This window comes from Aythya ferina, assembly GCF_964211825.1.
Source record: "Aythya ferina genome assembly, chromosome: 1".
Classification (NCBI taxonomy): domain Eukaryota; kingdom Metazoa; phylum Chordata; class Aves; order Anseriformes; family Anatidae; genus Aythya; species Aythya ferina.
In genome coordinates this window covers 111,506,884-111,534,613 of record NC_140296.1, presented here as the reverse complement: position 1 = coordinate 111,534,613, position 27,730 = coordinate 111,506,884, and the positions used below count along the sequence as shown (strand labels likewise).

Here is a 27,730-nt window from a genome sequence, read left to right as displayed (position 1 = left end):
TTTTCAAATTGAAGCAAGCTTAATCTCAATATATATATATATATATATATACATATGTATATTCCTCATCTTAATAGCTTGATTTTCTGGCAGAAGAAAATTGATTTTTTTCTGAAATTTCTCAGAAAATGAATGCTTAAAATCCACTGACCCTCTCAAAGCAAAGTTATAACATTTCAGGTAATAGGAGAAATCTGATATTTAGAACAGTTATTAGATCATGTGTTAACTGCAGTCTCCATTCATAAGAATACGTGGACAGTGTCCTACTATTCTAATTTAAATATGTATTTCTTGATGTTTCAAAATCTGTTCATAGACAGTGGAAAAAATAAATGCTTCCTCTTACTCCAGTTTCTCAAATTATTTCCACTGTTTGAACTGAGCATTAAATACTATTATTTTAGATATTGGTCATCATTGTGTACCTTTATTTCCTTCTCTTAACAGAATGATTAAGTTGGTTTTATGTGTTTGTTTTCTGATTTATTTTTCTTAACCATCTCTTCGTATGCCTACTGGGGGAATACTGATATACCTCCTGCCCTATGCTAATGTGACCTCAACTGAAGTTGACTTGATGTGTTCACTGTTTGTCTTATATAAAAAATACATGTGTGTTGCTCAGAAGAGGTTAAGAGTTCAACAGAATTTAATTGAAACCTATTCTTCTGCTGGCTGTATCTCTTCTGTGAACTGGATTGCTTCCCTCTTAATAGGCTGGAAACATCCTTTGAATAACAGATACAACATATTGTCTCATGCAGTAATACTGCATGAGACAATAAATGTATATGGTGCCCAATGGGTACCACAGTTGGGTTATTAAGCTCATGTGTCGGTTTGGGGACAACTGCTGTAATACAGAAAAGTAAGCCTTAAGGCACTATATAAAATATTACAGATTACTGATTTATTGAGTGATGGTAACTAATGACAGGAAATACACTCTCTCTTAAATTATTCCCTCATGTAAAGTATAGTCAATGATGTGCCTAGCAAAGCTGCACTTTGTGCAGCAATCAATGTGGCTGATCTCCATACTACAGCAGCTTTTCTGCAATAGTAATTCCCAGTGATCTCTGTAAGGGTCAGGAATTCTCAGCAGATCCCCAAGATCAACTCCTAGGAGATTAACAGGGAAATTTCACAGAAATTGTCTCTTTTACAGAATGTGAAAGGGAATTTCATGTATGGCTACATTACAGCTACCTGGAAAAAGAAATAAAGTTCAACAGCAGTGAAGCAGTTGAACCATGCTAGAAGTTTACAGACTTTAAAGAAAAAGTTAATTTTTATTTTCTTTTACCCACAGGTCTACCCACGGATAGCGCCGGCATTTTGGCACTACCTGCGGGTAGAAGTGAGTAGCGGGTATTTGAATACTCCCACATCTTTACTTTACAGCTTACTAGTACTTACTGACCTCCTAGTTTGTCCATTGTGCAAAAACAGCTGCCATTTTAGCTGTCATTTTCTGTGAATGTAGTCTTGTACTAATTCCATATTGTTTTGACTACAGTATAATTACTAACCTAAGTCACAAAGATGTGATATGTTTATATGCAAGACTAAGGACAAAAAAAAAAATGAAATCTAAGTCAAGGCCATATCATACATTGTGATTATAGCACAAAATCAAAGTACTGAAATCCATATCTGCACCTCCTTTTATAAAAACATTTTACATTCATGAGAAGAATGTGGAGCTTCAGTTTTGCTATATAATTTTTGCAAAATTTGTACAACTCAACTTGATATCATTTCTCCCCTCTTTTGTCCCTCAGGAGCATGAGCAGCTCAGCTATTCCTCCACAAGGTCCAAGGCTCCAAGTGTTATCATCACAGGTCTCAAGCCAGCCACCAAGTATATATTTCATATCAGAGTCAGGACGGCAGCAGGATACAGCGGCTATAGCCAGAAGTTTGAATTTGAAACTGGAGATGAAAGTAAGTTTTACTGAAGGGAAAAAGAAATCAAATACAATAGAAGTAGCATTTAATTCTATAGCAGTCAGACATTGAAGTTTGAATGTCTGAATCCATATGATATGCTTATCACAGAGTGACCACTGCTGTATGATAAAAAAGTAAGTAAGCCTCAGCCTCACACTTCTGGATTCATTTATTTTTTTGAGCAACATGTAGAAATTTGAGACCACTGTTGCAGGTGAAGGAGTGTTTCCTTCTGCAAGATTTCCTGGTTTGTCCCATATCCTTTCACTTAAAGATGGCCTTCCTTTTAACATCTGGAATTATTCTGAGTAAGTCTTACATGTTATGTAAGTCCAGCAGCTTCATGCAAGCTCTTACAACATAGAGGTGGAGTCTTTTCTCTATAGTTTTAAGTCCCAGAATCTATGATTAAAAAAATTAAAACTTTTATATGTATTTCAACAAGTAAGTCTACTAAATTTGCCAATGAGAAGAAAAAAACCCTACATATTCGTGAAGCACATGCAAAAAGACCTGACTCATGCTCTGAAAAATTTTACATGTATATTGATCTTATATATTACCCTGCATTTTCAAAGAAACCATGAACGAGTTATTTACCAGCATTTGAAATAAAATGAGTGTAGTAGATATAGCACTAAAACACTCATTAATGAAATTACTTTAATTTACCAATTATGTATACTATGTTTTTCATTAGTGTTTTAGAATTCAAGTTACTTAAGCTAAAGTAGAAACTGAAAACTATACAAGTGTTTTCAAGAGCACCCATGGGTTTGTGTTCCATTTTCATTGCTTCTTAACTTCTATTTCAAAAATGTTTTAGGGACAGATTTTCAAGTACTTAATACCTAATTGGACTTTTGAAATTTTCTTAGGTACTTAAGCCAATTGGTTTGAATAGACATTAAGCACTTGGGTGCTTTCCAGAATTCTAGTAGTTCTTGTCTGCATCTACTGGTACAATAAATACTAGCCTTTAGGCACAGTGGGTCATAAATGTTGTCAAAAGTAAATGGTATTTAAACCTCTATGAGCCTATGTCATATATGTAGAAATGTGACTTAGCCATCCAAATCAGGAAGACTGTGGTGCCTGTGACATTTCTTGCATCAGCTCTTCTGATAGAAATATCTCCTGGGAGTGAGAGTCTCTGCCTTCCAAAACCCACATCTTTTTCTCATTTGCACTAATGCAACTGCTTGGTTGGGTTGAATGGTGAGGTAGAGTACAGTGTTAATCCAGTTTAAAAATAAATTTATATATGGATCTGAACAAGTAATTGAATCCATAATTGGCAATTAACTGAGCACAGTATCAAAGACAAAAAAATTTTAAGCTGACCACTGCTACTATAAGCAATGCTGTGGAACTTTAGTTGGTTTCAAACATGCTTGTAATCCATTAATAGTGTAGACTTGGATCCAGATGACTGAGCCAGTGGTGGCATTGTAAATGACCCTTCCATAAGATGTCATTACAAGTGTCTGAGGTCTGAAGCAGTTCAAATCTCTGTAGACATCCATAATTCCATAGTGCCTGGGGATTGTGTATATTGGAGCTCCTCTAGCTCCAACACCATGAGACAAAGAACTAAGGATGGTACTGTGAAAAGCATAAACAGTGACTCAGAAGCCTGAGTTTTTCTCCAGACTCAGTGGAGGCAGAGGATGACTAGTAGGGCTGTCTGGTTCAGTCCTCCATTTTAAGGTAGAAGAACAGGTCATAGGTTAAAGTGATGCTATTCTGAGTTTCACTCTGAAACAGGTAAGTATAACTTTCTTTCACTGGGTAGTGAATTACCTCAGCAACAAAAATATGATCCATTAAATAATTCAGTGGGAAAAAAAAAAAAAAAAAAAAAAAAAAAAAAACAGGTTATTTGCTTCATGTGTAATTTATTTTTTTCAAATTTAGAATGCATTTCAGAGAAGCATTGGATTTTGCAATATGTAATGATATCATAATTGATGCTTTGTTTGAAAGTTCAGTGGCTTATAATAATTTATAGCATGTATGTTTCTAAATGTCTGTCTTCTCACTGCGTGGGAACACAAGTTTCCTTCAGAAACAGGGATATCTTGAGAAAACAGATTTCAGGTTTCAACACTCAACATTTAATGCCTCAATTACTACAAAGCATTCAGTGTGAATCTTGATAGTAAAACATAAATACACATTATATATTTGTTATTTACCAACATGTATTGGTTAGTCTTGTGCCTGCCTTAAAGTATTTAATTTGTTACAAAATGAGATAATTGTGTGATGGAGAGGAAATGTAGGCTTTGTTAAGGATTAGCTGAGATGAGGGTAGAGAAAAATTCTGCAGCTCAGTTTGAAATGGTACCTGGAGCTAGGTAAAAACTGCAGTTTAATTGAAATGGTAGTTCAAAGGTTTGTTACAGCTGTGGTCTTATTTAAGTATTTCTACAGTACTGCTTTAGATTTCAAAGGAAAAAAGAAAACAAAGGGAGTGCCTGGTAGTAACTATTTCTTATTTCAAATGGAAGCAGTGATCAGTCAAATGATAACCATTGTTCTCCAAATATTGTTCTACCTCAAAGCAGTATTTTGAAAGTAGTCCTATTTTAATCTTTAATGCAACATCAGATTATTATGGTTATTCATTTGAACCCCTTTTATAACACCAACCAAACCTGTGTAACTCAGTAGCTTTTTCAGACAGTTTATGACAATAGATTAAAATATACCATCTCCAGCAATGGGAAGCTCACCATATTTATAGGGAGGTAGTTCCAGTGCTTAGCCCTTGTTATTAAAAATTTGCAACTTGTTTATGGCTTGACTTTGTTTTTTTAGCTTGTATCTTTTGACCCTTCTCTGACAAATTAAAAAGGCAGATACTGTCAGGAATGTCTTCCTCTTCTAAATGTGTGTAGGCTCTTTTTAAGAATACTCTCATCTTTCCCTTAAGTGAGAAAAATGCTCTCTCCCTCTAAAAGGCAGTTCATCCAACCATTGAATCAATTTTGTAGCTCTCCAGAATTTTAGCATTCTTGGTGAAGTATAACGTCAGAGCTGAACCTGATACTGAATTGAACTGGAAAAGTAAACCTGTTTATGATGCCATAAACAGTCATAACACCACTTACCTCCTTATAGTTTAGTTTTCTTTTATTTATAGATCCAAGTACTTGCAGTCTCAACTAGAGCATTGCCTTACACAATTGAATAACTAGCACATTGCAACAATTTTGTGAGTGCTGCTGTATTCCAAGACACTGGCCTTCATTTAGATGCAAGGGTTGAGGAGGGTTTAAACTTGTATTGCATATTCATATAAGTGCACGTAAATGATATGTGACCCTTACTGGTGTGCACCTATCTTACCAAGCAGTCCAAGTTAAACTGTAGCAATCTGTTTTTGTTAATTACAGCTCTGGCAGTATTCATTGCAGCTGATTTTTTTTTTTAATTTTGTAATACATTTTCTTCTAAATTATTCTGAAAGATACCAAATAATTTAGACCAAGGTAGACTGTTACAGCTTCCTCAATCTCTACCCATTAGAAACAAGCTACTTGGTGAACATTCCACATTTGCAATTAATTTTTGTGGTCTTTCAGTTAGCCAGTTTTTAATTAATTTGAGGTGAGCTATACTGATTTTACATAAAGTTTTCATCAGAATGGTAGGAAAAATAAAGTGTTTAAAAAGTCTGTGTTGTCCAAATAAAATTTATCCACCAACAACCTCATAAAAATTACAGGAAACACTTCAAGTCATATGTTTGTACATGTTATAATATTAGCCTCTAGAGAAAAAATTTGGGACCAGTTGCAGGAGAACAACCAAAAATATTCTATTTATTCTACTTGAATATTGACACAACTTGCTGATAAATAGTGGTGCAATGAGCAGTCCATAATTAGTATTTTTCTTTAAAGTGATAGACAGATTCTAAAGACAGTAATGGAACAGATATTCACTCTTCAGTCGTGACAGATCTGTCAACATCCTAAAATGTATTGTCCTTTGCAGGACAGTGCTGTCATGCCTTTTCCAGTTTACTCGTTGAAACACTACCTGTGCTGCTGCTGTTATACAGTTTAAAATAAGATACATCATTACTAGGAACACCAAGAAATTTTGGTGTAATTATTAATGGTGGTGCATGAAGCAGAAAGAAGATTAACTGTGTAGGATTCATGAAAAAACAGTTAATCATGCAATGCTTGTCTGGGATTTTTTTGTGCAGCACCCTGACTTCCTGACCAGCAGACTGAGGCAACCATTGCCTAGGGAGTTTGCTGCCAGAGAGCTCTTCTTCCCACTGCAGAGTCAGCTAAAAGAATAAAATTTGTACTTTATTCGCGAAGGGAAATGTCATTATTTAGAAAATCAGAAAAATTCTCTCTTCAAGGAACCAGGGATGGATGAATGGATGTTGTCAGGGGTGTTTTCCACTATTAAAGCTAAGAGAAGCTGGGAAATTTCTACATAATACCTTTGAAAAGCATAGTAACTACTGCCTTTGACCCTCTTCCTTACTGCCATTTTATGCAGTCTCCCTGTTTGAGAACCTCACAGGTAAAATATTTCTAGTGAAGTTGACGGGGTTTCATATACTCCAGCACACACACGTGTACCACTGTTGTGGCTATAAATTGAAGCATAACCTCAGTCATAGTTCCTTCTTTTATGTATCAGGAGTACCAACTATTTAAGTCACCGCAAAAAGACTCCAGTCCTTTCTAGAATAGAAAAAAACACGTAGTCCAACAATAAAAGATCATTTGTCCCAGCATAAACATCTTTTAATCCCTCACTGTTTTCTCTCTTTCTCTCTTTTCTTTCTTGCTGGCTTTACAGAATATTTTGAGGTGGATATTTTTTTGAAAATTTAATGATTCAAAGCATTCTTGTTTGTTTTTCTGGAGGAATGCTCTTTACTATATCACCCCAGTGGCTCTTGTGCCTACAGGAATTTGTAAAAAATTGAATGATTTACTTTTGTTAGGCAGTGCAGTGCTTGCATGCTGTGGCTCTCTTTTGCAGGGGTTGTTCTAAATCCAAGGGTGTTTTCCACACCAGGCTTCCCATCATCAGGAAAGAAATTTTTATCTGAAAGGGAACTAATTGGCTTGTTTCAGAAGGGACCCAACAGGCAGACTAGTGTGTTCGCAGTGTGGGCTACTACTTGAGCTGAACAGACAGTGACAAATATAAACACATGATGAGTTTTAATCCAAAAGCAATGTAGATTTTCACATGGTTCAAATAAATTATATTAACAGTAAAAAAAAAAAAAAAAAAAAAAAGAGAGAAAGAAAAATACTTACAGAATACCTAGTTATGTGTTTTAGTCATTTGAGGACTGTCAAAAATTAATTGGTCTGGAACCCTGATCTTGATGAAATAATAACTTTAATTGCTTTATCATAGGCACGGGTGGTGATTTTCTTTTATTGCCAGATCTGCCGAATCCTTGCATTCTTCCTCCTCAAACCCACAATATTTTTTACCTTATCAGCCTGAAACCATGATATTTTGCATTTGCAGCCATATGTGATCTGGACCCTGAGCTCCATTCTTTCTGGAATTGCAGAGGGCAGTCCTGAATAACTGGTTCTAAAAGAGCCCAATATTGTTTCAAGCACATTCATGCCATGGCAGAGAAGCTGTCCATAGGATTTTTAGAAATATATCTGGTTGCCAGTGCAAAACGGAGATTTTCTTGTTAGAATGTTTGATGTTTTGACAATAGTAAATTCAATTTCTGGATGAAACCACCAAGCAAATGAGACTGCATCCTATTTAGTAACTGTCTTGCTGGATCTGTCCTCATGTCTGCCTAGTCCTACTGTTCATTCAGTAGTAGTCAGCACTGGATACCTCAGAGTGTCTCATTTTAATCTTGAAATATTTCCTTACTATGTTTCGTATTTCCAGCCATTTGTTCTTCAGATATGACCTTGCCCTATCTAGATTCCCTATTGTATGTGCCCAGAAGCCATAGAGATTTTACTTTTGTCTGCATTTCCTGAACAAGAGCAACATTCTTGCTCATACCTCAAGCTTCTTGCACAGGCTTTCCATTCATCACTGGTCAGGAAGCTAATGTTAGTGACGCTTGGAAAAAGGCTTTTCAGGCCAATACATAGAAAGAAGCATTACATTTTTATGTTAATAACAGTCCTTTTTAAGATTGCCTTTCCATTACCTGCTCCTTTTCCCACATCCTGCCTTAGATTGGAGACCATCATCTCACTGGAGCACTTGAACTGCAGCACTTCTGGAAATGTAAAGATTATCCTAACTAGGCTTTGTGTTTTTCTTTCCTTTTGTTCTTAAGCACTGTTGTTTACAATGTGTTGTAAATCCATCTGACAGTCAGTTACTGTCTGTTAGAGCTCCAGTTCTCACCATCCACACTTATCTATCTCACAGCTACTTACTATTATCTATCTAGCTGTCCTTCTGTCACTTTTTTATCTTTCACTCTGCTGGAAGGTCCGCTGCCTGATAGATGTTAAATTGAAATAACTAAAGCACGTAGCTAAGAGACAGAAGAGAGCTGTCATTAGGGCTTCCAGGCCTTTTAGACCAAATACACAACCTTTTAAAAGACTTTGAAGAAATTTGCTCAAAGAACAGAGAATAGAGCTGGAGGATATTCTCCGTCTTGCACTGTGAATAAATTTACTACTATATTACTATATAATACTACTTAATACCATCCTCTTGCACTGTGAATAAATTTCTGCACAATTTCTCACAGTCTACCCATTAAGGAAGCAAAGAAGCCTCAGATATTTCCCATCAGCCCAGAGAGAAGCTGAAATGTGGGTCCTCCTCCACACATTTGGGTGAAGAACCCAGAGGGGAGCTGCAACTTTGACAGGCCTTGAATGTAAAAAGTAGCTGATGGGAACTGACCTCATTCCAGGTTGGATGTGGAAGGGATTTCTGGACATGGTGGTGAGCAAGGAAGCTGGCCTTGTTGTTGAGCAAGAAAGCTGGAATGATGCAATTAGAAACTCTTAAACATCATTTTAAGCATATAACCCACATCTGAGTTAAGCATGAAGAGTAATGTGAGTGAACAGTTTCTCTGGATAATATGGTTCTGGGTACATGGATGTGTGATACATGTTGTAGCTGTAGAACCCATTCACCGCTTTGGCTAGTCATATCAGTGGTGGATACACCATGCTGAAAAACTCTGACACCCAAATATTTTAGTGGAGTATCTAATCATCTGCAAGGATAACTCATAAATCCTCCCTTATCTTTGCATTATGCCATTCATTTTTAAAAGTATGTTTTTGTCAAAATGTACTTATAGAGCAAATGGCCAGAAAGAATGAAATGTACTACCAGACCTAACAGTCACTCAGGTATGCAGGTACTAAGCTCCCTCATGAGATGACTCTGAAGCAGAAGCCTGGGTGATAAATCCACCTTTTGTGTCTTGGAGCACCAAGAAGGGAATTGTAGCAAACCCTATCCTCTTTCTCTCCAGTGCACAAACCTGTGTGAACTGCTGTAGGTGGACAGAACTGACCTCCCCACTCACACCACCACAGGGAGTCTAATGAGGAGAGAGAGCACTTCTTCTGCAGCATGCTTGTCCTCTCTGAAAGCGCAGGGAGAGATGTAATGTCAGAAACAGGAACAGGGACAAGGGAATATGGACAAGGGCAGTAAGTTGGCAATAGTTTTCCCATTGGATCTGCTAGTGGTTTACACATTCCTGTTCCACCAGCACTTCCCCACCCCCTTGCCTATCAGCTATAACTGTCAAATGGAGTATGGCCCTATAAATCATAAACTCACATTCATCCTTATAATCACAGAACTACTAAGCATCCTTGTGCAGTCAGCAGGTGCTAGGCAGCGTAAAGGAAACAAAACAGTGATTTTAGCTACACGATTAGTGGCCCTGTTGTCTAGAATAAAATTCTGGGAAAATTGCTGTGTGATTGCGTGGTTAAATGCAGCACTGTAATACGTACACACAAAAAGATAAAATAATGTTGCAGCAACTTGCTGGGCTTTGCAGTCATAATTGTTTTTTATTTTTCTATCTTGCATAGTTAAGAACACTCTTGAGGAGAAACACAGGGGCATATACAAACATGCCTAGCTGATGGGAAAATTTAAGGAAAAAAGGAGGAAATGACAAAAAAGAATCAAGGACATGCATAATAAAAGCAATCTCTTATTAAAGCACTTACTATTTACAACTTGAACATTACCTTAATTAAGAGAGAAATTGGGAAGAAAAGAACAGAAAAGTCAAGGGACATGCTGAATTTAATTTGGAATGTCAAAATGCTGTAAAAATTGTAATTATCAAGTTTCCTTTATTACCACCTTCTCCCTGTCCAGACAGTACTTTGTGGAGCCTGTGTGCAAGGACTCGCTGTATGAGTGTACAAATGCCTTCGTGTTTATATATGTGTTGTTCACTGCACTGTGCCTTTATCGATTTCTAGAAGGATCACTTCAAGCAAAAATAAGTATTTCCATCATTTTGCCTTAACTGCCTCTCTGTCAGTTTTTAACAAATCCACATTTTCCAATTATACTTGTCTGTCATTTGACATTTTTATCTGACAAGTAAATTAAGGTCATCAGGAAGTTTCAGGCTTGAAAGGCCCTTTATAATGATTTGGCTACTTGAAAAAAAATCCTAATATATTGGACTCTGGCATCTCTGCCAACAGAGTAAAATACAAATGCTAGAAACAGAATGATCACTATTTAAGAATGTACAGTCTCAGCTAAAAATTGTATTGGTTAGACATGGAAAGAACTAAGTCAGTGGGGAATTTCTCCCCCTTTAAGAACTTGACTGTGGTTCCTGGTAAAAAATATGTGTGTTATTAAACTGAAGTATTGCAGTCTGCTTTAGCTAAAGCTCCAAGCAACTCCATTCAGCATGAGTGATCCAGGACACTGACTTTTTTCATCTCAGTAGCTAGCAAAAGGTTTCTTCGGACTATAGGATCAGTTGCTACATTTGCACTCTGAACCTTAATTCTCAAACCCTGGGTGTTCTCCTTGATAATGAAAGCCTGTTGAACAAAATTCCAGCTAATTTATCAGAGCCTCTGGTTCACATTTGTTTTACTGAACTAAATATTTTTGCGCACTTATTTTTCCTATTAAAAAGTTAAAATAAAATAAAATAAAATAAAATAAAATAAAATAAAATAAAATAAAATAAAATAAAATAAAATAAAACTGTATTTCATTCTCTCACTTCCATTGCACAGATGGACAAGATACACTCATTTAAAACTTCCCCTACCCTTTGCAACTTCAAATCATCCCTGGCTGTCTTTGTAACATTTAGCACAACCCTTGCTAGTTAGAAATAGTATTCAACATTTGAATTGAAGAGCCTGTTACTTTTTGCATTGTTACTCGTGTGGCACCATGTTTTATATTGTATTTTTTCATCTAAACCTGACTCTGTGGAACGTAAGATAATTCAGAGCTACAGTCCCTTCCCGTGGTATCACTAGGTACTGTTTTGGAGATTAGTTATTTAGTAAGTATTTGATAAAGGGTTTTGATACATCATTTATTGGAAGATTCGTGTATTTAACTTGTCTGAGGAGAGTTTATGATCACAGATACTGAATGCCTTGTAATTTACTGCCAGTGCACATCTCCATTAAATTATATGGACAGAAACCAAATGGCAGAAATTTAACAAGTTGTTTTTGCTGAAAATTGGACATAAATTACTATTGCTTTTATTCGCTTTACTACTATTACAAAGCCAGTTTACAAAGCTAATTTCTAAGCCACTCACAAATATTATTTAGAAGCCAAATGTTTTTCTTGAAAACAATTTTTTATGATGCTTTGGGGAGTTATGTGTACATTGTATTGGGCTTCATCAACTGCAAAGTGAGAGAATATAGCCTGCTGAGCTTTCTCTTTCCAGCAGCCTAGGTGATTTCCCTACACTTTAATCATCTGATGCATAAAGAAAGCTGAAGATTTTATTTACAAGATTACAAAGCCAAAGTTTCTTTCTTGATAAATCTAAAACTTCTTTTCTGCATTTACTGCTGTTGTCCAAGGTAACTGAATAGAATTATTTATTTTTCTTTCAGGACAATCTTATGTTTCTCATAGAAAAAGAAAATCAGAATTAGGTAAATATCATATGGTAAAAATATTCAAGTGTAACTGAGTTTACTTTCAGAAGTAAAACTTTGAAGTCACAAAACAGGAGATACCGTTCTTTTTCTATTCAGTAGTATTTGCACAATGAGGACCAGCCTAATTGTAAGTAGGTACTTTGTCAGTGTAAATATTTAATATTATAAAGAAAAAATAGTGAAAAGATCAAGCGTCTGGATACTAGATAGTTTCAGATGATCTTTTTTACCTGCTAAATGTTCTACAAAAACCAGAAGATGTTCTACAAAAAGCAGAAGAAAAACATGAGGCATAAGAAAATCTTTTTTTTTTTCAATAGCTATGCCAATCACCAGAGCTAGATAAAATCATATAAATTTGTGATGATAAAACTAAATAAAAGAAACACATAAGAATGTGTGAGGCTACGTGTTATGTGCACTTTTTGTACTTCACGTTCTACTGAGTCTAGTTTAGTATGTCTTACATGCATAGCACTGCTGCTGACTTCACTTGGGACAGTTGGATGGGGAGAAGTTTTGAATTAGATGCAAGGTTAAGCTACAAAAAAATCAGTAAATTTGTTCTAGTTTTATGTCCAAGAGCCTGTTGTAGTCAAACTTTGGTAAATTGCAAGTTAGTTTCGATTGAAAAACTTATCTGATAATGCCAGCTCCTCATTTAAAAAAAAAATATATATATAAAAATCTTTTCTGCCTCTTTATAATTGGGACACAGGTTAAGGTTTTTCACTTCACAGGCATATTCACATCTGATGTCTGGTCTAAGCACCAAGAAAACTACTACAGAGTAATTGCAACATTTGATCAGTGAAATTTTGTCACCCATTCCACATGAATCCAAGTACTGGAGTTTTAACATCATTTCTTTGTGCTTCTCTTTCAGCTTCTGATATGGCTGCGGAGCAGGGACAGATTCTTGTGATTGCTACTGCTGCTGTTGGTGGATTCACTCTCCTGGTCATCCTCACTTTGTTCTTCCTGATCACTGGAAGGTAATTAATGCTACAGTGTTCTTATTTACTCAGGGTCTGTGTCATCCAACACTAAGAATTTAAGAAGAATAGCTAAGTAATTAAACCACATTGTCAGTGCTGAAATATGGGTTAGATGTAGCTGGGTCAATGTCCTCTTTCTTCAGCACTGCTCACACTCACAGTTCTTAAAAGCCTGGCTTGGGCAGCTAAGTAATTATGTGAAATCAGGAAATAATTTATATTTTTAAAATAAGTTTCTGGCCCTCTTGTCTGTAGAGCAAACATTTTTAAATACAATACAACTGCACCCTCAAGGCTCTGGCATTCAAAGACGAAGAAAAGAAAGGAACACAAAAAACAGTATTTATTGTAAAATGTCTTTTTATACGAGTGTTTTCCATGTGTCTTTGGGACTTCATCTGCTTCCACCAGGAAAAAAAGCAAAATTTAAAAGGATGAAGACATTATGTCTCATCTCGAGATCTCTGTGAGACATCAGTGGCACCATAGTTCTGCCATGGTTCAAAAAAGCCTGGTACTCTGTAGAGGTATGAGTCCAAGCAGAGGTAGTTGGGCTCATCTCCTTCAGTAAGTTCTGTAGGAGGATCTGTGTGGGCTTTTGCCCATCTCTACTCTTTTTGCCTCTCCCTCCTGCGGATGCATAATACAAATGGTGGAAGAGCCTCCATGTAAGGAGTGTTCTCCACGGAGTTTCCTTCTTACCCAGCTTTGGGACAGAAAAAATCTGAAGTTTGGATGAGTTTCTGCACCATTCCTGGTGTTGTTTAGAGTCTGTGCTTACACAGAGGGAAGATGTTACAGTTACTTCTCTGAATGGGATAGTAATCGTTACAGACCAGGCTGATATCACTTGACAATGCTGCACTTTCAGACTTGTAATTAATTTGCTATTTTGTTGGTATAACATTACCTTTAATTTGAAAAGAAAGTCCTACCAGTGCAGGCTGGATCATTTATTTGCAGTATCCCAGTAGCCAAATATGGCACTACAGTAGCTACCATTATGTGAATTAATGCTCTCTGCTAAACAATAAAACAGGTTAAGTCTAGCATTCAGTTGAAGCTAATGGAAGCAGTTCACATCGGAACATATTGTGATCTCAAGTAATCTTAGAAGCTTATTTATACAATTACTACAAACACTATAAATGATAGACTATTTCAGAGAAGAGTTACTCAGACAAAGACAAACTTTCAGAGAAGATGATTCTGCAGAATCCTTGAGTGTGACTCCTGAAACCTAACTAGAACTCTTTCCTCTGAAAACATTCGGTAAACTCAGGAATGAAAAAAAAATTAAAAAAAAAAAAAAAAAAAAAAAAAAGGAAATGGAAATGGGTTTCTATCTGGGTTTATTTCTCCTGTTTTTTAATGTTAAGGACACTGGTGACTCTCGTAGCTTTCTAACATCTTATTCAATGGGACTACTTCAATTATGTAAGATATGAATTCATTTTGATGTGCTGCTTAAATGCAGTGATAAGAGTGTATTCTGTAAAAGAAAGAGCAAGAAAATTTTGAATAAATACTCAATTTACTATAGGACTGGAGGTGAATTTCTGCATGAAAAATGGGATTGGTATCCCACAGATGTGCTCTGCTTCGCTGTTTAGAATTAGCAATTTGATGAGCTATCGAGTTACAGGGCCGCTGATGAGTCTATTCATAGTGGAGAGGCTAGGTTAAACAAGCACCTGCCTCTGCACTCTGCTGAGTGATTATCCACCAAGAGCAAGCAGGAAGCATGGTTGTCAATTGCAGATAGAAAAATGAAAGCGATAGTGACTTCGAGGCACAGGGTAGGTAGCGAGACCAGAGTCTTGGCTAAATTCCAGGAAGTGCAGTATTAAAATTCAGGGTCCTTATCCTTATCATTAGAGAAATTATTCCTTTCCAATTGTTTTCTAGCTGGCAATAGTAGAAAATGGAGAGCTGGGACTGGAAGACTCTATTGCTGGCTCTCACTGGCTTCTATAGTCTTAATTTTAGGGCTTTGGATACTTCAGAGATTTGTGGGGGATAAAGACTTGTTTCTTCAAATGTTGCTCTGGGCAGACACTCCAAGTGTAAGAGCTGTAAGAGTGTAAGTTCAGTGTTCCTCTTAGTACCTGGGACCCCACAGACCAGTTGTCCAGGTCTTAAAAATGTCACTGGCATGCTTAGTGGTCCTAGGAACTGGTGTACAATCCAAAGATTTCCACAGAAGCTGAGAATCCCATGGTTACCGTTTCCCTCCATTAGGGTACGCAACTGTGAAAATAACTTCCTGCTAATTTTGATAGCTTAAGAAGTTTCTGCCCTTCAGATGTTCATCGTCACCTCTATAGCAGCAAAAGCATTTGTCAGTGTTCCTAATCTTTTTCAGTAGTTTAAATGAACCATTGAGAGGAGGTGGGCGTGTTCACATATTTCCCATTTCTCTGTGGTTACTATTTTACTGCATACACTATCTATAATTATAGTTTATTTTGTTAGGCTGATTATGAACACAAAAAAGCCAGTCATTTTGTCAAAGCTCATTATGGAACTGAATTTCTGTACACCAAAGCGTATGTCCACATGCACTGCTGTCGGTGCCCAGATAGCCCTTAGCCCTCAGCCTAGCCCTTAGCTCCAGAGGTTTCCCTCTAAGTCATCCTTCTTAGGCTGCTCAGTTAGTAAGAGCCTATAAGACCGAGAGCAAATCTTATGTTAGTTTCTTGACCCTAAACAGTTTCTCCCATCATTGGGCCCTCTAAATGGGCACTAACAGTCCCACAGATAGACAGCATTAAAATTAGGAGAGGTTTTGTTAGAGGGAACCTGAAATCTTGCCATGTGGCAGTTTTCTCCAGCATAACCTTGAATTGCCAGGTAAGGTTGCTAACTGTTAATGAATATCAACAGGGTTTAGCATTGTTTGCCAAGGATTTGCAATCATCCAGGCCTATGCTAAATTACTGTATTCACATAGCAGGCTACATACAGTTTATCCTATGAGATAGCAGCTATCTTATGAGAAATAACAAATCTGCCTAACAGACTGAACAGAGCTAATCAGAAGTAAAAAATAGCAGTCTTAATGGGGAAAAAAAAAATCCTTTTTCATGAAATATGTTGAAGTCAAAGAACTTATTATATTATGAAGAAATTATGAGCTTTTTTGACCCAATGGGTATAAAAGGTAATAGCATAAGGTTTAATTTGCCTAAGCCAGTGTATGCAAAGTATTTAAGATTCTTTCAAACTTGGAAATAAAGTATTGCATGAAACTTCAGTAGTCATTTTCACTACTAATCCAACTGTGATTTTTTTTCACTGGTATCTAATTTGCTGTAGCTCTTTGTGTGTCTTTCTCTTTTCAGTTTCACAACTAAATCTCTTGATTCAGAATGCAAAATTTTGGCTTTTATAAATCTGCAGATAAAATAATGTACATTTATTTTATATATGACAACTATTTTAATTTAAACCTCACTTGCTTTTCTTAAAAGATGCCAGTGGTACATAAAGGCCAAAATGAAATCTGAAGAAAAAAGAAGGGCTCACTTGCAAAATGGACATTGTAAGTAGTTACATAAAATCTATATTAGGTTTTAAATGAAGAATGTTCATTGTTTTGTGTGCGTCCTTTGCCCTTCATGTTTTAATCTGACCATTTGAATAGTTCCTTATTATCTGCACCATCAAGACTGTGTTTATTTCTATGTTCTCTTGGACAATTTCACCAAATTCACTCCAGTGAGTAAGGGTTTTTTTTTTTGGTATTCTATTAATCACATTTATCAGTTTTCCAGGTGTATTTCTGTGAGTTCACAACTGGTCTGGACCCTATTGAATGTCTGCCTCAGAATAACACTCTTGGTTACTGTGTGCCATATTTGTAGCCAGCTCTCTTTGACTATTAATGCCTTTTGGGATCTACACTTCCGGCCACTCAAGAAATAAAAAGTAGAATGGGTTGCGTTCTCTCACATTCTTTCTCACTGATCAGTACTCTGAGAGAAAAGCTCTCATGAGCAGTATATTAGTTATTTAGCTCAGTTTAGCTACTTAATTGTTATTACTAGCTTCATCACTTTATGTTAGAGTAGCTAAAAGAAGTTTTTATTTACTTCTAGAAAGGGTGTTATATTTTTATTATTTTTTTAATTCATTTTTGAAAACATCCCTGGAAATACTATGATCAAGACTGAAGCTATGTCATGAGAAATAAAATCCTTCTTCAGTTGACTACACTATATCCCCTATTTCATGCTGACACAAAGCTTCACCTAAGAGGCTTCCCATTCTTTGGGGGTTATCTCAGCATCAGACTCAAGAGGGTATTTACCTGATCATGCATGTCCTCCACAGAACCAAGGATCAAGAGGAATTACTGTGATTTACCCCAATAGCCAGGACTGTATTGCCAACAATATTCCCTCCTTTACAATGGGAGCACTCACTGGCTTCACAAGTACCTTTTTCATGCTAGTAGCAATCTTTGCCTGACTGCTGAGTACTTACAGATTTGGTATCTAGCATCTCAACCTGAAACAAGATATGAGGCTGCACAGTTTCTATGGGGTCACCTCCCCTAAACAAGCTGAAGATGTTTTAAAAAACAAATTCTGCTGTTAGCATTTGTTAGCACTTCTTACCATTTCCCATTTCTTAGCTTAGTCATGTCCGTGCTTTATCTCCTATGCTTCTGTTGCAAGCAGAGAAGAACAACCTCCTGTTTATCCTACCTCCATCCCTTGGGAACTCTGCATGACTCTGAGGAAGATTTCAAGGAATATACTCTTTGAAGAAAGTTAGAAAGGGGTCCATAATCTTGCTGGTAATGTGGAATCACATGATGTGCTTCCCATTTCTGAATGGTGTGTGTACTCTATCAGAATTGGTCCAAATGGGTGTTGCAGGTGACTTAATGAAGCCCAGTCATATTTGTACATCCTTAACTAGGTCTCACCTAATGTATTTAGACTCATCAGATAAGGAAGTAATTTAAACTCATCTACTAAGTGATAAGAGGAAGAAGTCTGAGTGGTACTTAATTCTTTTAAAGAGGTTCTCTGTACCCAGCTGCAATACTCTCCTCTTATCATGCTAAATTGATGCATTATCTACATCAATGTCTGTTAATGAATTGAAAGTTTTCCAGAACTTAATCACTACATTGCAGGAGCCTAAAGAATTTCTTATCCAGATAGTCCAAGAGAAACAACGTAAGTTCTTGGACATGCTACATTCAGGAACACAAGGGATATTAGCCATGCCAGAAAAATGATGCCTTGCTGGAACCTGCCAAAGCAATCTGGCACCAACCCACTGTTGCTGCAGCCATCTCCAAGGAAGCAGACAGAAATTATCAAAGCCTTGTAAATGGATTTGGATATTTTTTGTTCTCATCTTGCACCTGGCTCTTTGGTTGTGCAAGCTGATCAGAATAGAACAAAGCAGCACAGTCCTCCAGGACCCATTCTCAGAGAAGAGGATCCCAAAGATTGGACCTGTTTGGCAAAACAAATGTTCATCCATCCACCAGTAAAAGACAGGAGTAAATTAGCAAACAGTGTTTTCAAAGTAAAGGACAGATTGTCTAAATTGTCCAAGGAGTAGCAAAGGAGGACACAACATCTTTGAAAATAATCACTGTCAATCGTGGGGATCTGCTTTTCACCATATCTTTGAGGCTTCACTTGGTGTCTCTGTAGACATCCTTTCAGCTGAACAGCACAGAGCTCATATTTTCCCTTGTGACTTGCTGAATTTTCCAAGGTTATAGTTTCCAAATTTACCATCTGTACTTGAAAAATTCCTTCAGGATGTGAGCTAAGTGCAGAGGCACCAAGGAGCCTCTTTAGACCAAAATACTAAGTATCAGTTGGAACGGAAATGCTTACAAAAATAAAATAAAATTAAAAAAAAAAAAAAGTACTTTGACTTACCTAAAATAGCATTTATCTCAAAACTTAGGAAGGGCTGTTATTTTCTCAGGAGATGCTTGGTTCAGCTGTGACAGAGACAGAACTGCATAAGAGTTTGACACTGTCTTATCAATTGAAATCCAAAGACTGAGTTTTCCAAAGGCCTTTGACTTTTTTGTTCCTCTGGCACCTGTGTAGCCAGCAAACATGATAATACCTAGATGTATACATAAAATTCAGAGAACCCTATGCCTATATTTTCTCTGGGGTTTACACTGACACTGGTTATCAGTTATCATTGCAAGCTGAAGGGAAGTCTGATGTAAGAATGCATTGCAACAATCCTGATGACATACCCATGCTTTCAGTCACCTAGAATATCTCAAGAGATTCGAGCAGGGTTCAGCAGGACCTCACTTGCAGTTTCAAGGAGCAATTTTGAATGCTTTTGATTGTGTCGGAAAATTAATACCTATATTGTTATAATGTGTGAGTATCAAAGAATGCTTGTTTCCTAGTATTCTCTCTTTTTTGCAGTACGTTTCCCAGGAATCAAAACATACATTGATCCAGACACATATGAAGACCCATCTCTTGCTGTCCATGAATTTGCAAAGGAGATTGATCCCTCAAGAATTCGCATTGAGAGAGTCATTGGGGCAGGTAAAAGCAAACACATTCAAAAACTGTCTATGAATGGAAAGACTACTTTTCTGAAGTTGTCATGATAATGCAAGTGGTTAAGTAGTTAAAAATGGCATATTTCCCTGATAGTCCAGTTTATTCTCAAGTGTCTTTCATTTTCTGAAGTTACAGCAGCAGCCTTCCTGTCCAGCTGCTACTAAGGATCTCTGTGTGCCTGTTCTCCCATAACAGCTCAGTTATTTCAATAAGCTTTGTGGAGGTTTGGTACAGACAGGCCGTCTAAATAAATTAGATACCCATGAGAAAAGATTAGCTTATGTATGGTTAGCATAAAGACGACTGTACTTATCTAATTCAGTCTTTGACTGAATAAAGATGTGTTATATAAGGTAAATGTGCACTATGAAAATATAGTAATTTTTACTTGATTTGGATTAGCTGTGTGGTAGGCCCACTTGATTCTGTCTTTTCCCTGAAGATACATTTGACAAAGATACTGGATTTCCTTACAGAGAAGAAAAAACATGTAAAGATCGGTCCTCTAAAACCATTTCTTTCAACTTGTGTTCGGACACTCTAGGACAGGTGGCATGTTATTATTGTTTACTGAGGACCTACAGAGATGAGGCTCAAAATGTTCTTAAGAGGTAACCAAACTAGTGGATCTCAGTGCATGCATTGTGACCAATGTGTCATTCAGAAGGCCCACCACATTTTTTTGGTGTTAAAGCAAATCAAAAGGAGAAAGAGACTGTCAGGGAGAGTCTGGAGTTCACTGGCATGCATTACATCCTCAGCGATACTATGTGCACACTGCCATATTCCAATGCCCATCTTTGAGCAATCCACTCTTGACCTTCTTTGACAATACTTTTTTTTTTTTTTCTTTTGCTTAATAAATAAATGCCAGCATAAATGGCTGATTTTTTGAACTTTTTTACTTGTTCTAACTTTAATGACATCAAGAAAAAAAAAATCATGATACAACAGAGAGCAGAATTCAGTTACACCTTGTGGAAGAGCGTCAGTAAGGAAAAAAGAGTAAAGAAAGTAATTCTGTAATTTGCTCATAGTGAGCCCACTACAGAATTTGTGCTGTTGTCAGGAAAATTTCCATAAGAATACCTAATGCATTGCGAGCCTTCTTTTTACCTTTGTTTCATACATCTTAGTCACCCAAGAAACGAGGTATTTTTAAGCTGAGATCCCTCATTTAATGATACTTTATTATGCTGATAGCAATGGAAATGACTCCAGTGTTGCTAAAAGGTGTTTATACACTAGGAAATCTCATGCAAATAATATAATAGACATAAAGCCTGGACTGTTAGCAGAGAAAAGGATGTATTGACCTGAAAGTAAGAGAGAAAATTTGGTTTCACCCTGCAGTCAAAACTCTAAAGAGTACTTTAGAGTTTACCTGATTGCTAAAGCTAGATAAGGTGTAGCTGGCACTGTGCGCCATTGGAATTAGCTTGAGAAAGCCCTTAGAGGGCTGACTTTTGCAGATAATATTCTATTTGATTTGTTGTATTTCTTCGTTTTCTTCAGACATACTGTAGATATTGATGTCTTAGATTACAAAGCATGTTGAACTACCTTCAGTATTGGAATGACTGCTGATTTCTGAGGAGTTGAATATGACAGAGAAGGGCTGAGCTTATTGATTTTTGTTGAGGTGAAAACTGTGTCCTTATTCTCAACTTAATTCATTTATGAAAATTTCTAACTCAGCTTCCCTTTCCCTTCTGTTGTGTCTTCGGGGGTGAATTTTTGCCTGCTTTGACATATTTTATTTTTATACTTTTTATCTTCTAAAATTACTTAAATAATCTGTCATCTTCAAAGATATTTGCCCAGTAGGACTTGCAAACTGTGTGCGATGAAATTTAAACCCGTTTCCATGTAGGCGAGATACAGGTTAAATACTGTGCCTGAGGCAGGGAGAGTACAAATTCTCACAGAGTTCTTGAATAGCTGCTAGGAGACATGACATATCATTATAATTCACAGCAGTCCTGAAGCTTCCTTTATGCTTTCTTTCTGATTCCATACTAAACATTGCAACTAGATGTAAAATGGATTTCCTATCAGAGGAGAATTACTCCTGTAAAAAACAAAAAAGATGTTTACAATTTTCACCTCAGTGAAATTTAAAAATAAAATATTTTACCAAATGAATCATTAAAACCTTTTTAAAAATTGAATTAAGAATGGTATTTCTTAAATAGGTGTTGTTAGAACATTTTATTTTGATCAATAATTTTCATTCTGAATTTCTGTAACTTTTATTTTTCAAAACAAATTATTTCTATTCAAGAACTAAAAACTTTTATTTTGCAAAATGTCAGAGTAAAACATAACAAATATTTGATTTTTGTTTTCTAGCATTTCTGGACAAGAAATTTTTGAAGGCAATCTTTTCCTGAAGCAGTTTCAAATTTGCTTTTTCTATAGAACAAGTCATGTCCAAAAGCCCTTCATAATTCACTAGTTGCAGTGCAGGTGGATTTGACAGTCAAGTTCTTTTCCCAGCTTCTTTTTTCAGCTTGCCAACCTCTGTACCTATGTTGTCTTTTAAAGTATTTGCTAATTATGACCTTGGGTGGTGTGCATTGGTAATATACGTTATATTATTTGAATAATATTTTGCAACTATCTGAGGGTAAGTCAGAAGTAATATTCTGAAGTAGAACGGTAAATGATTATCTCATTTCTGATGACAGCACTGTAAAAAGTTAAAATCTAAACTCTCCACTTACCCCAGATACAAATAAACTTTCAACTTGAAAGAACCAGGGCTTCCTCCTTTATTGTTTTTGTCCTATGTTTCCCTCTGCTGTACAGATACTTCTGAATACTTTACTAGACATTGGGATTTCTCTGAAATCCTTCATTAGCAATATTATACAATTGTGTCTGTTGCTTCATGCCAAGTGCTAGTAGCATAAGGGTAATACTAAGTTACATGAAAAAAAAAACAAGTGCTTAAAATCATTGGTAACACATACACACTGTTCCACACTGTGCTATTTTTCCGGTAAGCAATTAAAAACTGATTCAGAGAGGTGGCATCAAATGGTAAAATTGAAAAAGTATGAAGATCTTTAAGCAGTGACAGCAGATTGGAAAATACCCTTTCATAGTTATAAAGATCAAGATGACACTTGGCCTGCAACTGTCAAAGACATACATCATAGCCAAAATAAAAAGAGAATGTCTAAGCATTTAATTGTAGGAATAAGCATTCCTGTTGCAAGTTCATATAATTAGGCAGATTATAATAATAAATGCAAAGCAGTAAAAAGTTAAGAAAGGGTGCTGAGCTCATGAGACATCATTACTTTGAGAAAAAAAAATGAATTTGTGCAATATCTTGTGAAAATCCTTTTTCAAATCATTATAGTGGACATTTACTGAGCTGGTGTTTTTGAATACGGCCACTATATTCCACAGGGCCAGTTAATTGACCTTGCGACCTCAGCTCTCCCAGTCCTCCCCTCTGACCTGCTTTTGGTGTTCCAGTACATTTAGAAACTCTCCAAACTACTGTCCTCCCTTCTGGTGCTTTGGTGCAAATAAAGCAAATAAAATACAGACTTTGCAAGGTCCTTTCTGAACTGTTCATACTTCAGTCCTACACTTACTCCATTTGTACACACAATAGTAGGCAGACCTGCTTTAAAGTAACAAAATATGCACATAAATCTAGATTCAAAACTGTTGGTCTTTTTTTTTTTTATCATTAATTCTAAATATTCCATCAGATCTCCCATTGGTTCATCACAAAGTTTAACAGGTGCCTTTTTGCCAATTCCCACAATTTGCCTTTTCTTCACTGCTGTAGGTTTTCTTCATGTTATCCCTTTCAGCATCACTTTGTGTTGAGCTCACTTGCACCCACTGACATGCTATGACATCCTTTGGTTTTGTCCTTCCTGTGACACTATTTTTGCCCCATCTCTTCTTGCACTTTAGTTTAAAGCTTCAGCCCTTCTTGGAAGGAATTCCCAGACAAATCTTTGTCAAGTCTCTCTTAAAAGTTATACTTTGTGTTTTCTTTATTAAATGGTAGAGACATAAGGAAGAGGCCAACTCTTCAATTTTTCAGACAGTATGGTTTATTATTTTATATTCTAAAGCTTCTGTCAATTTTCCAACGGGTCTAATGACTAAAACTGGAGGAAATGAGCTGGTTTTGGTGCTGCAACCTTTCAGTTTTGTAAACAGCAATTCTGTGTTGTCAGATACTTCTTTTGATCTCATGTTTGTGGTGGTTTTACCCAGCTGGGCAGCTGAGTTCCACCACAACTGTGCTCTCACTTCCCTTTCTCAGAGGGAAAGGGGGAAAAATATGATGGAAAGGGCTCAAGGGTTGAGATAAGGACAGGGAGATCACCAACCAATTACTACCATGGACAAAACACACTCAGTGTAGAGAGATTAATATAATTTATTGCCTATGACTAGCAGACTAGAACAGTGAGAAACTAAAAGCAAACCAAAAACCCTGTTCACCCCATCCACCCTCTTCCACCTCCTCCCCCTGAGTGGCACAGGGGAACAAGGAATGGGGTCTGTGGTCAGTCCCTGACACTTCGTCTCCGCCGCTCCTTCACAGCCCCTCTCTGCCCCTGCTACCCATGGGGTCCCTCCCATGGGATGCCGTCCTTCCTGAACTGATCCTGTGGGGGCTGCCCACAGGCAACAGCTCTTCAAGAACTGCTCCCACACGGCTCCATACCATGTGGTCCATCCCCCAGAAGCAAACTGCTCCGGCACGGGTCCCCCACGGGTGGGCGGCAGCTCCCCCCAGACCCTCTGTTCCTGCGTGGGCTCCTCTCCACAGGCTGCAGCTCCGGCCCGGGGCCTGCTCCTGCAGGGGCTCTCCATGGGCCACAGCCTCCTCCAGGCCACATCCACCTGCTCCACCGGGGGCTCCTCCACAGGCTGCAGCATGGAGATCTGCTCCATGTGGGACCCATGGGCTGCAGGGGGACAGCCTGCTCCACCAGGGGCCTCTCCACAGGCCACAGGGGAACTGCTGCTGTGTGCCTGGAGCACCTTCTGCCCTCCTGCACTGACCTGGGTGTCTGCAGGGCTGGTTCTCACTCCTTGCTCTCCCAGCTGCTGTTGCACAGCAGGTATTTTTTCCCCCTTTCATAAATCTGCTCTCACAGAGGCACAAAGAACATCACTTATTGACTTGTCTCAGGACAGTGGCAGGTCCTTTTGGAGACGGCTGAAGCTGGCCCTTGTCTAACATGGGGCTGCTGCTGGACTCCTCACAGAGGCCATCCCTGCAGCACTCAGCTACCAGAATCTTGCCATACAAACCCAACACAGTGTAGCAATACAGGTCTGTATATCGGACTTTTAAGTGACTGACTATTCCTATTTTGCTTTAAATAACACATATTTTATGACTGGATGAGAAAAGGGATGTGTGGCTTGCATAAGGCAGGTTTCTGGAGTGCTCAATTAGCTTATTTTTGCGTAACATACAATAAGACATGTCAGTTTTATATCATTAAAACATAGATTATTTACACATTATTAAAACTGAACAGACAATGAACTCTAGTTCACTCTAGTTATCACCAGCTTTTTCCCTGGAGCAAGGAATGGTGTTGACTTCGTTGACATCTGTCTCTTAGCTTCTACTTATTACCCATGCAGTCACGAAACTTTAGTGCTGCAGGGCCAGTATTTGTCTTGTTTATCTTCCATCTGAACAATCAGATTCTTAGATTTAAAAAATCCCTTTTGTTGAATACATTTCCCTTTCACTTAAAGTAATTTAAAATTCTTTCTTTATCTTAACAGAAGTCCAGAAAAAAATATTCTGGAAGGGAATCTTGTCAGAATGTTTCTCAGCATAAATAGTTCAACACTTTAAGTGATATTATTGATCCTTATCTAGTCTAAACCAGAACTAGAAATTATTACACATACCTTAGGTTTCAAAATGTAATAACTGTCTGGTTGACATCACACCACAAAAAAAAAAAAAAAAAATACTGCTAGTCTTTATGTTTATCAGTTCATCAGTCACAATATCCAAGGGGAGCATTCTGCCTGTACAAATTATTAATTCAGAAAAGGGAAAAGAGACAGATCAGGGCAAGACATGGTGTTTCTTCTCCCACTTCGGATGTTATACAGATAATAAATCTTGGGTTTGTAAGTCCTTCAAGTGCCTTTTTCAGTTTAATTCGTTTCAAAACACTTGCTGAACAACTCTACAGTCCCTAAGGTATCAATGCTATTATTTCGGAAATTCTGAAGTTGTAGTACTGTCTTGTATTATATTTTAATAGCAAAAGAATTTATTCTATAACCAGTGCTTTCCATTTTTTTCTAAAAAATGAGATTTTGCAGTTTACAAATTTATTTTTCTTGAAATATCTTCAAAAACTGGATATGAAGGTTTTAATATTTATTTTCCTTGACACTTTGTTTCAGCAAGAGAAATAACTTATTTTTTTTTCTTCTAATTTTAAGATGACTTAATTAAGTTTGAAAAACCAGTAAGATTTTCTGTTTGTTTCTGGCCTCATAAGGCCATGGCTTTAGAGAGAAATTCTAACACTGCTGGATATATCACAGAATAAAACAATTGATATACCATGCCTATGTGATGTGGGTTAGGCAGAATACAACTTGTTCAATCTAAATATCAGGAAGCACTGGCACAGATTGCCCAGGGAGGTTATGGAGTCTCCATCCTTGGAGATCTTCTAAAGCCACCTGGACATTGTTCTGGGCAACCTGCTCTAGGTGTCTCTGTTTGAGGAGGGGTATTGAACTGGGGATTAAACGTCATGGATTCCTTTCAACCTCAACCATTCTGTGATTCTGTGACTCTGTATCCTTCAAAACATTCAGGTTTCATTATTTTGTTTTATGGTAGAATTTTGAAATAATAAATAATTAACTACTGCTTTTTCAGTGGCCCTAGTCGGGCAAACAGTTTTAAGCAGAGCCTTCTATGAGATAAAGGGAATACACGTAAATCATATAGGAAATTCTCTTGCCAACCCCCCCCCATTTTGTCAAAAGATTCCCAGAGCATTAGTCTTGTGACATGTATGTTTACACACATTACATATCTTTAGGGAAGCTCACACTTTTATAAAGCTCACATTTATTTTCAAAATAAGATAAAAATAAAAGAAATAGGGTTGTTTTGGTGGAAAGATGACCTGGGAAACTTGGCTTTCGTTAGCTGTTTAAGAATAGGCTAATTTATTCAGAGGTTATGTTCCACATCTGTTAACTGCACTGTTGCACTTGATGATGTCTCTGTTTTGAAGTGAAAGGCCAGCTATCAAATTGTGTTTTTTTTTTTTTTAATCCCTCCACTCTTCTTGTATCTTATTGACTACATGGTTTTATATTATAGAGGAAGTGACATAGCCTAGTAAAATAAAGACTGTCTGACAACAACCATTCTAATCCTATAATATCAGTGATTTCTAATTTTCTGAAGTAAAGCTTCTGTCTTTCAGTCTATCTCTTCTGTATTCAGCTTATATTTAGTCACGCACTGTATTTTCTTTCATTCTGTAGTTAAACTTCAAGGAAAACTAGTTCATACAGCACTCCGCGGAGGGTATAAAAAATTATTTTCTCCAGATAAATATAAATCTGTTTATGACCTTCTTTTTTTGTTGTTTTTCAGTGTTTCTGATTCCAAAATGGCTAGGGTAGCAAATTTGATTTTGTTATGGAAATACCTTGCACTGACAAGTGCTTTGACATATTTTTGTAAACATTGTTTTTGATTTACTGAATTACAACCCATTGAAAACTGACCTGCAGGCATCCAAGGCATGTTTGGTATAGGTTTTAAATAACTTTTGAGTGGCTCCAAGATCAAATTAAAGTTGTGGTTTCAATGCAAACTCAATTAGTAAATGTCCAAAGTGAATGTGAGATGTGCGTTCTTCAAAGACCTTTTTGTACATTGAACACAAGTTGAAGCAAGCTTTAAGATTCTTCTTGTTACACAACCCAGTCCTGATTTGCTGAAACTATTGGCCTTTGGCTGTTCAAACTGTGGAATAGGTAGTTAGTTTCATGTAGG

The 27,730-nt window shown here is 37.0% G+C and overlaps 1 protein-coding gene across 3 annotated transcripts in view; it reads left to right on the top strand.

The window, feature by feature from the left end:
• The window catches only part of EPHA6 (EPH receptor A6), a 516,782-nt gene that overhangs the window by 369,072 nt on the left and 119,980 nt on the right, over positions 1 to 27,730 (top strand). For 2 of the 3 annotated variants that reach the window (XM_084506721.1, XM_084506720.1), the window contains exons 7-11: positions 1,316 to 1,363; positions 1,788 to 1,950; positions 12,991 to 13,099; positions 16,576 to 16,646; positions 19,534 to 19,659. In XM_084506721.1, coding sequence (XP_084362847.1) covers positions 1,316 to 1,363; positions 1,788 to 1,950; positions 12,991 to 13,099; positions 16,576 to 16,646; positions 19,534 to 19,659 — 517 coding nt within the window. The remainder of the gene's footprint in view (positions 1 to 1,315; positions 1,364 to 1,787; positions 1,951 to 12,990; positions 13,100 to 16,575; positions 16,647 to 19,533; positions 19,660 to 27,730) is intronic. The other variant, XM_084506719.1, reaches the window with a different exon arrangement.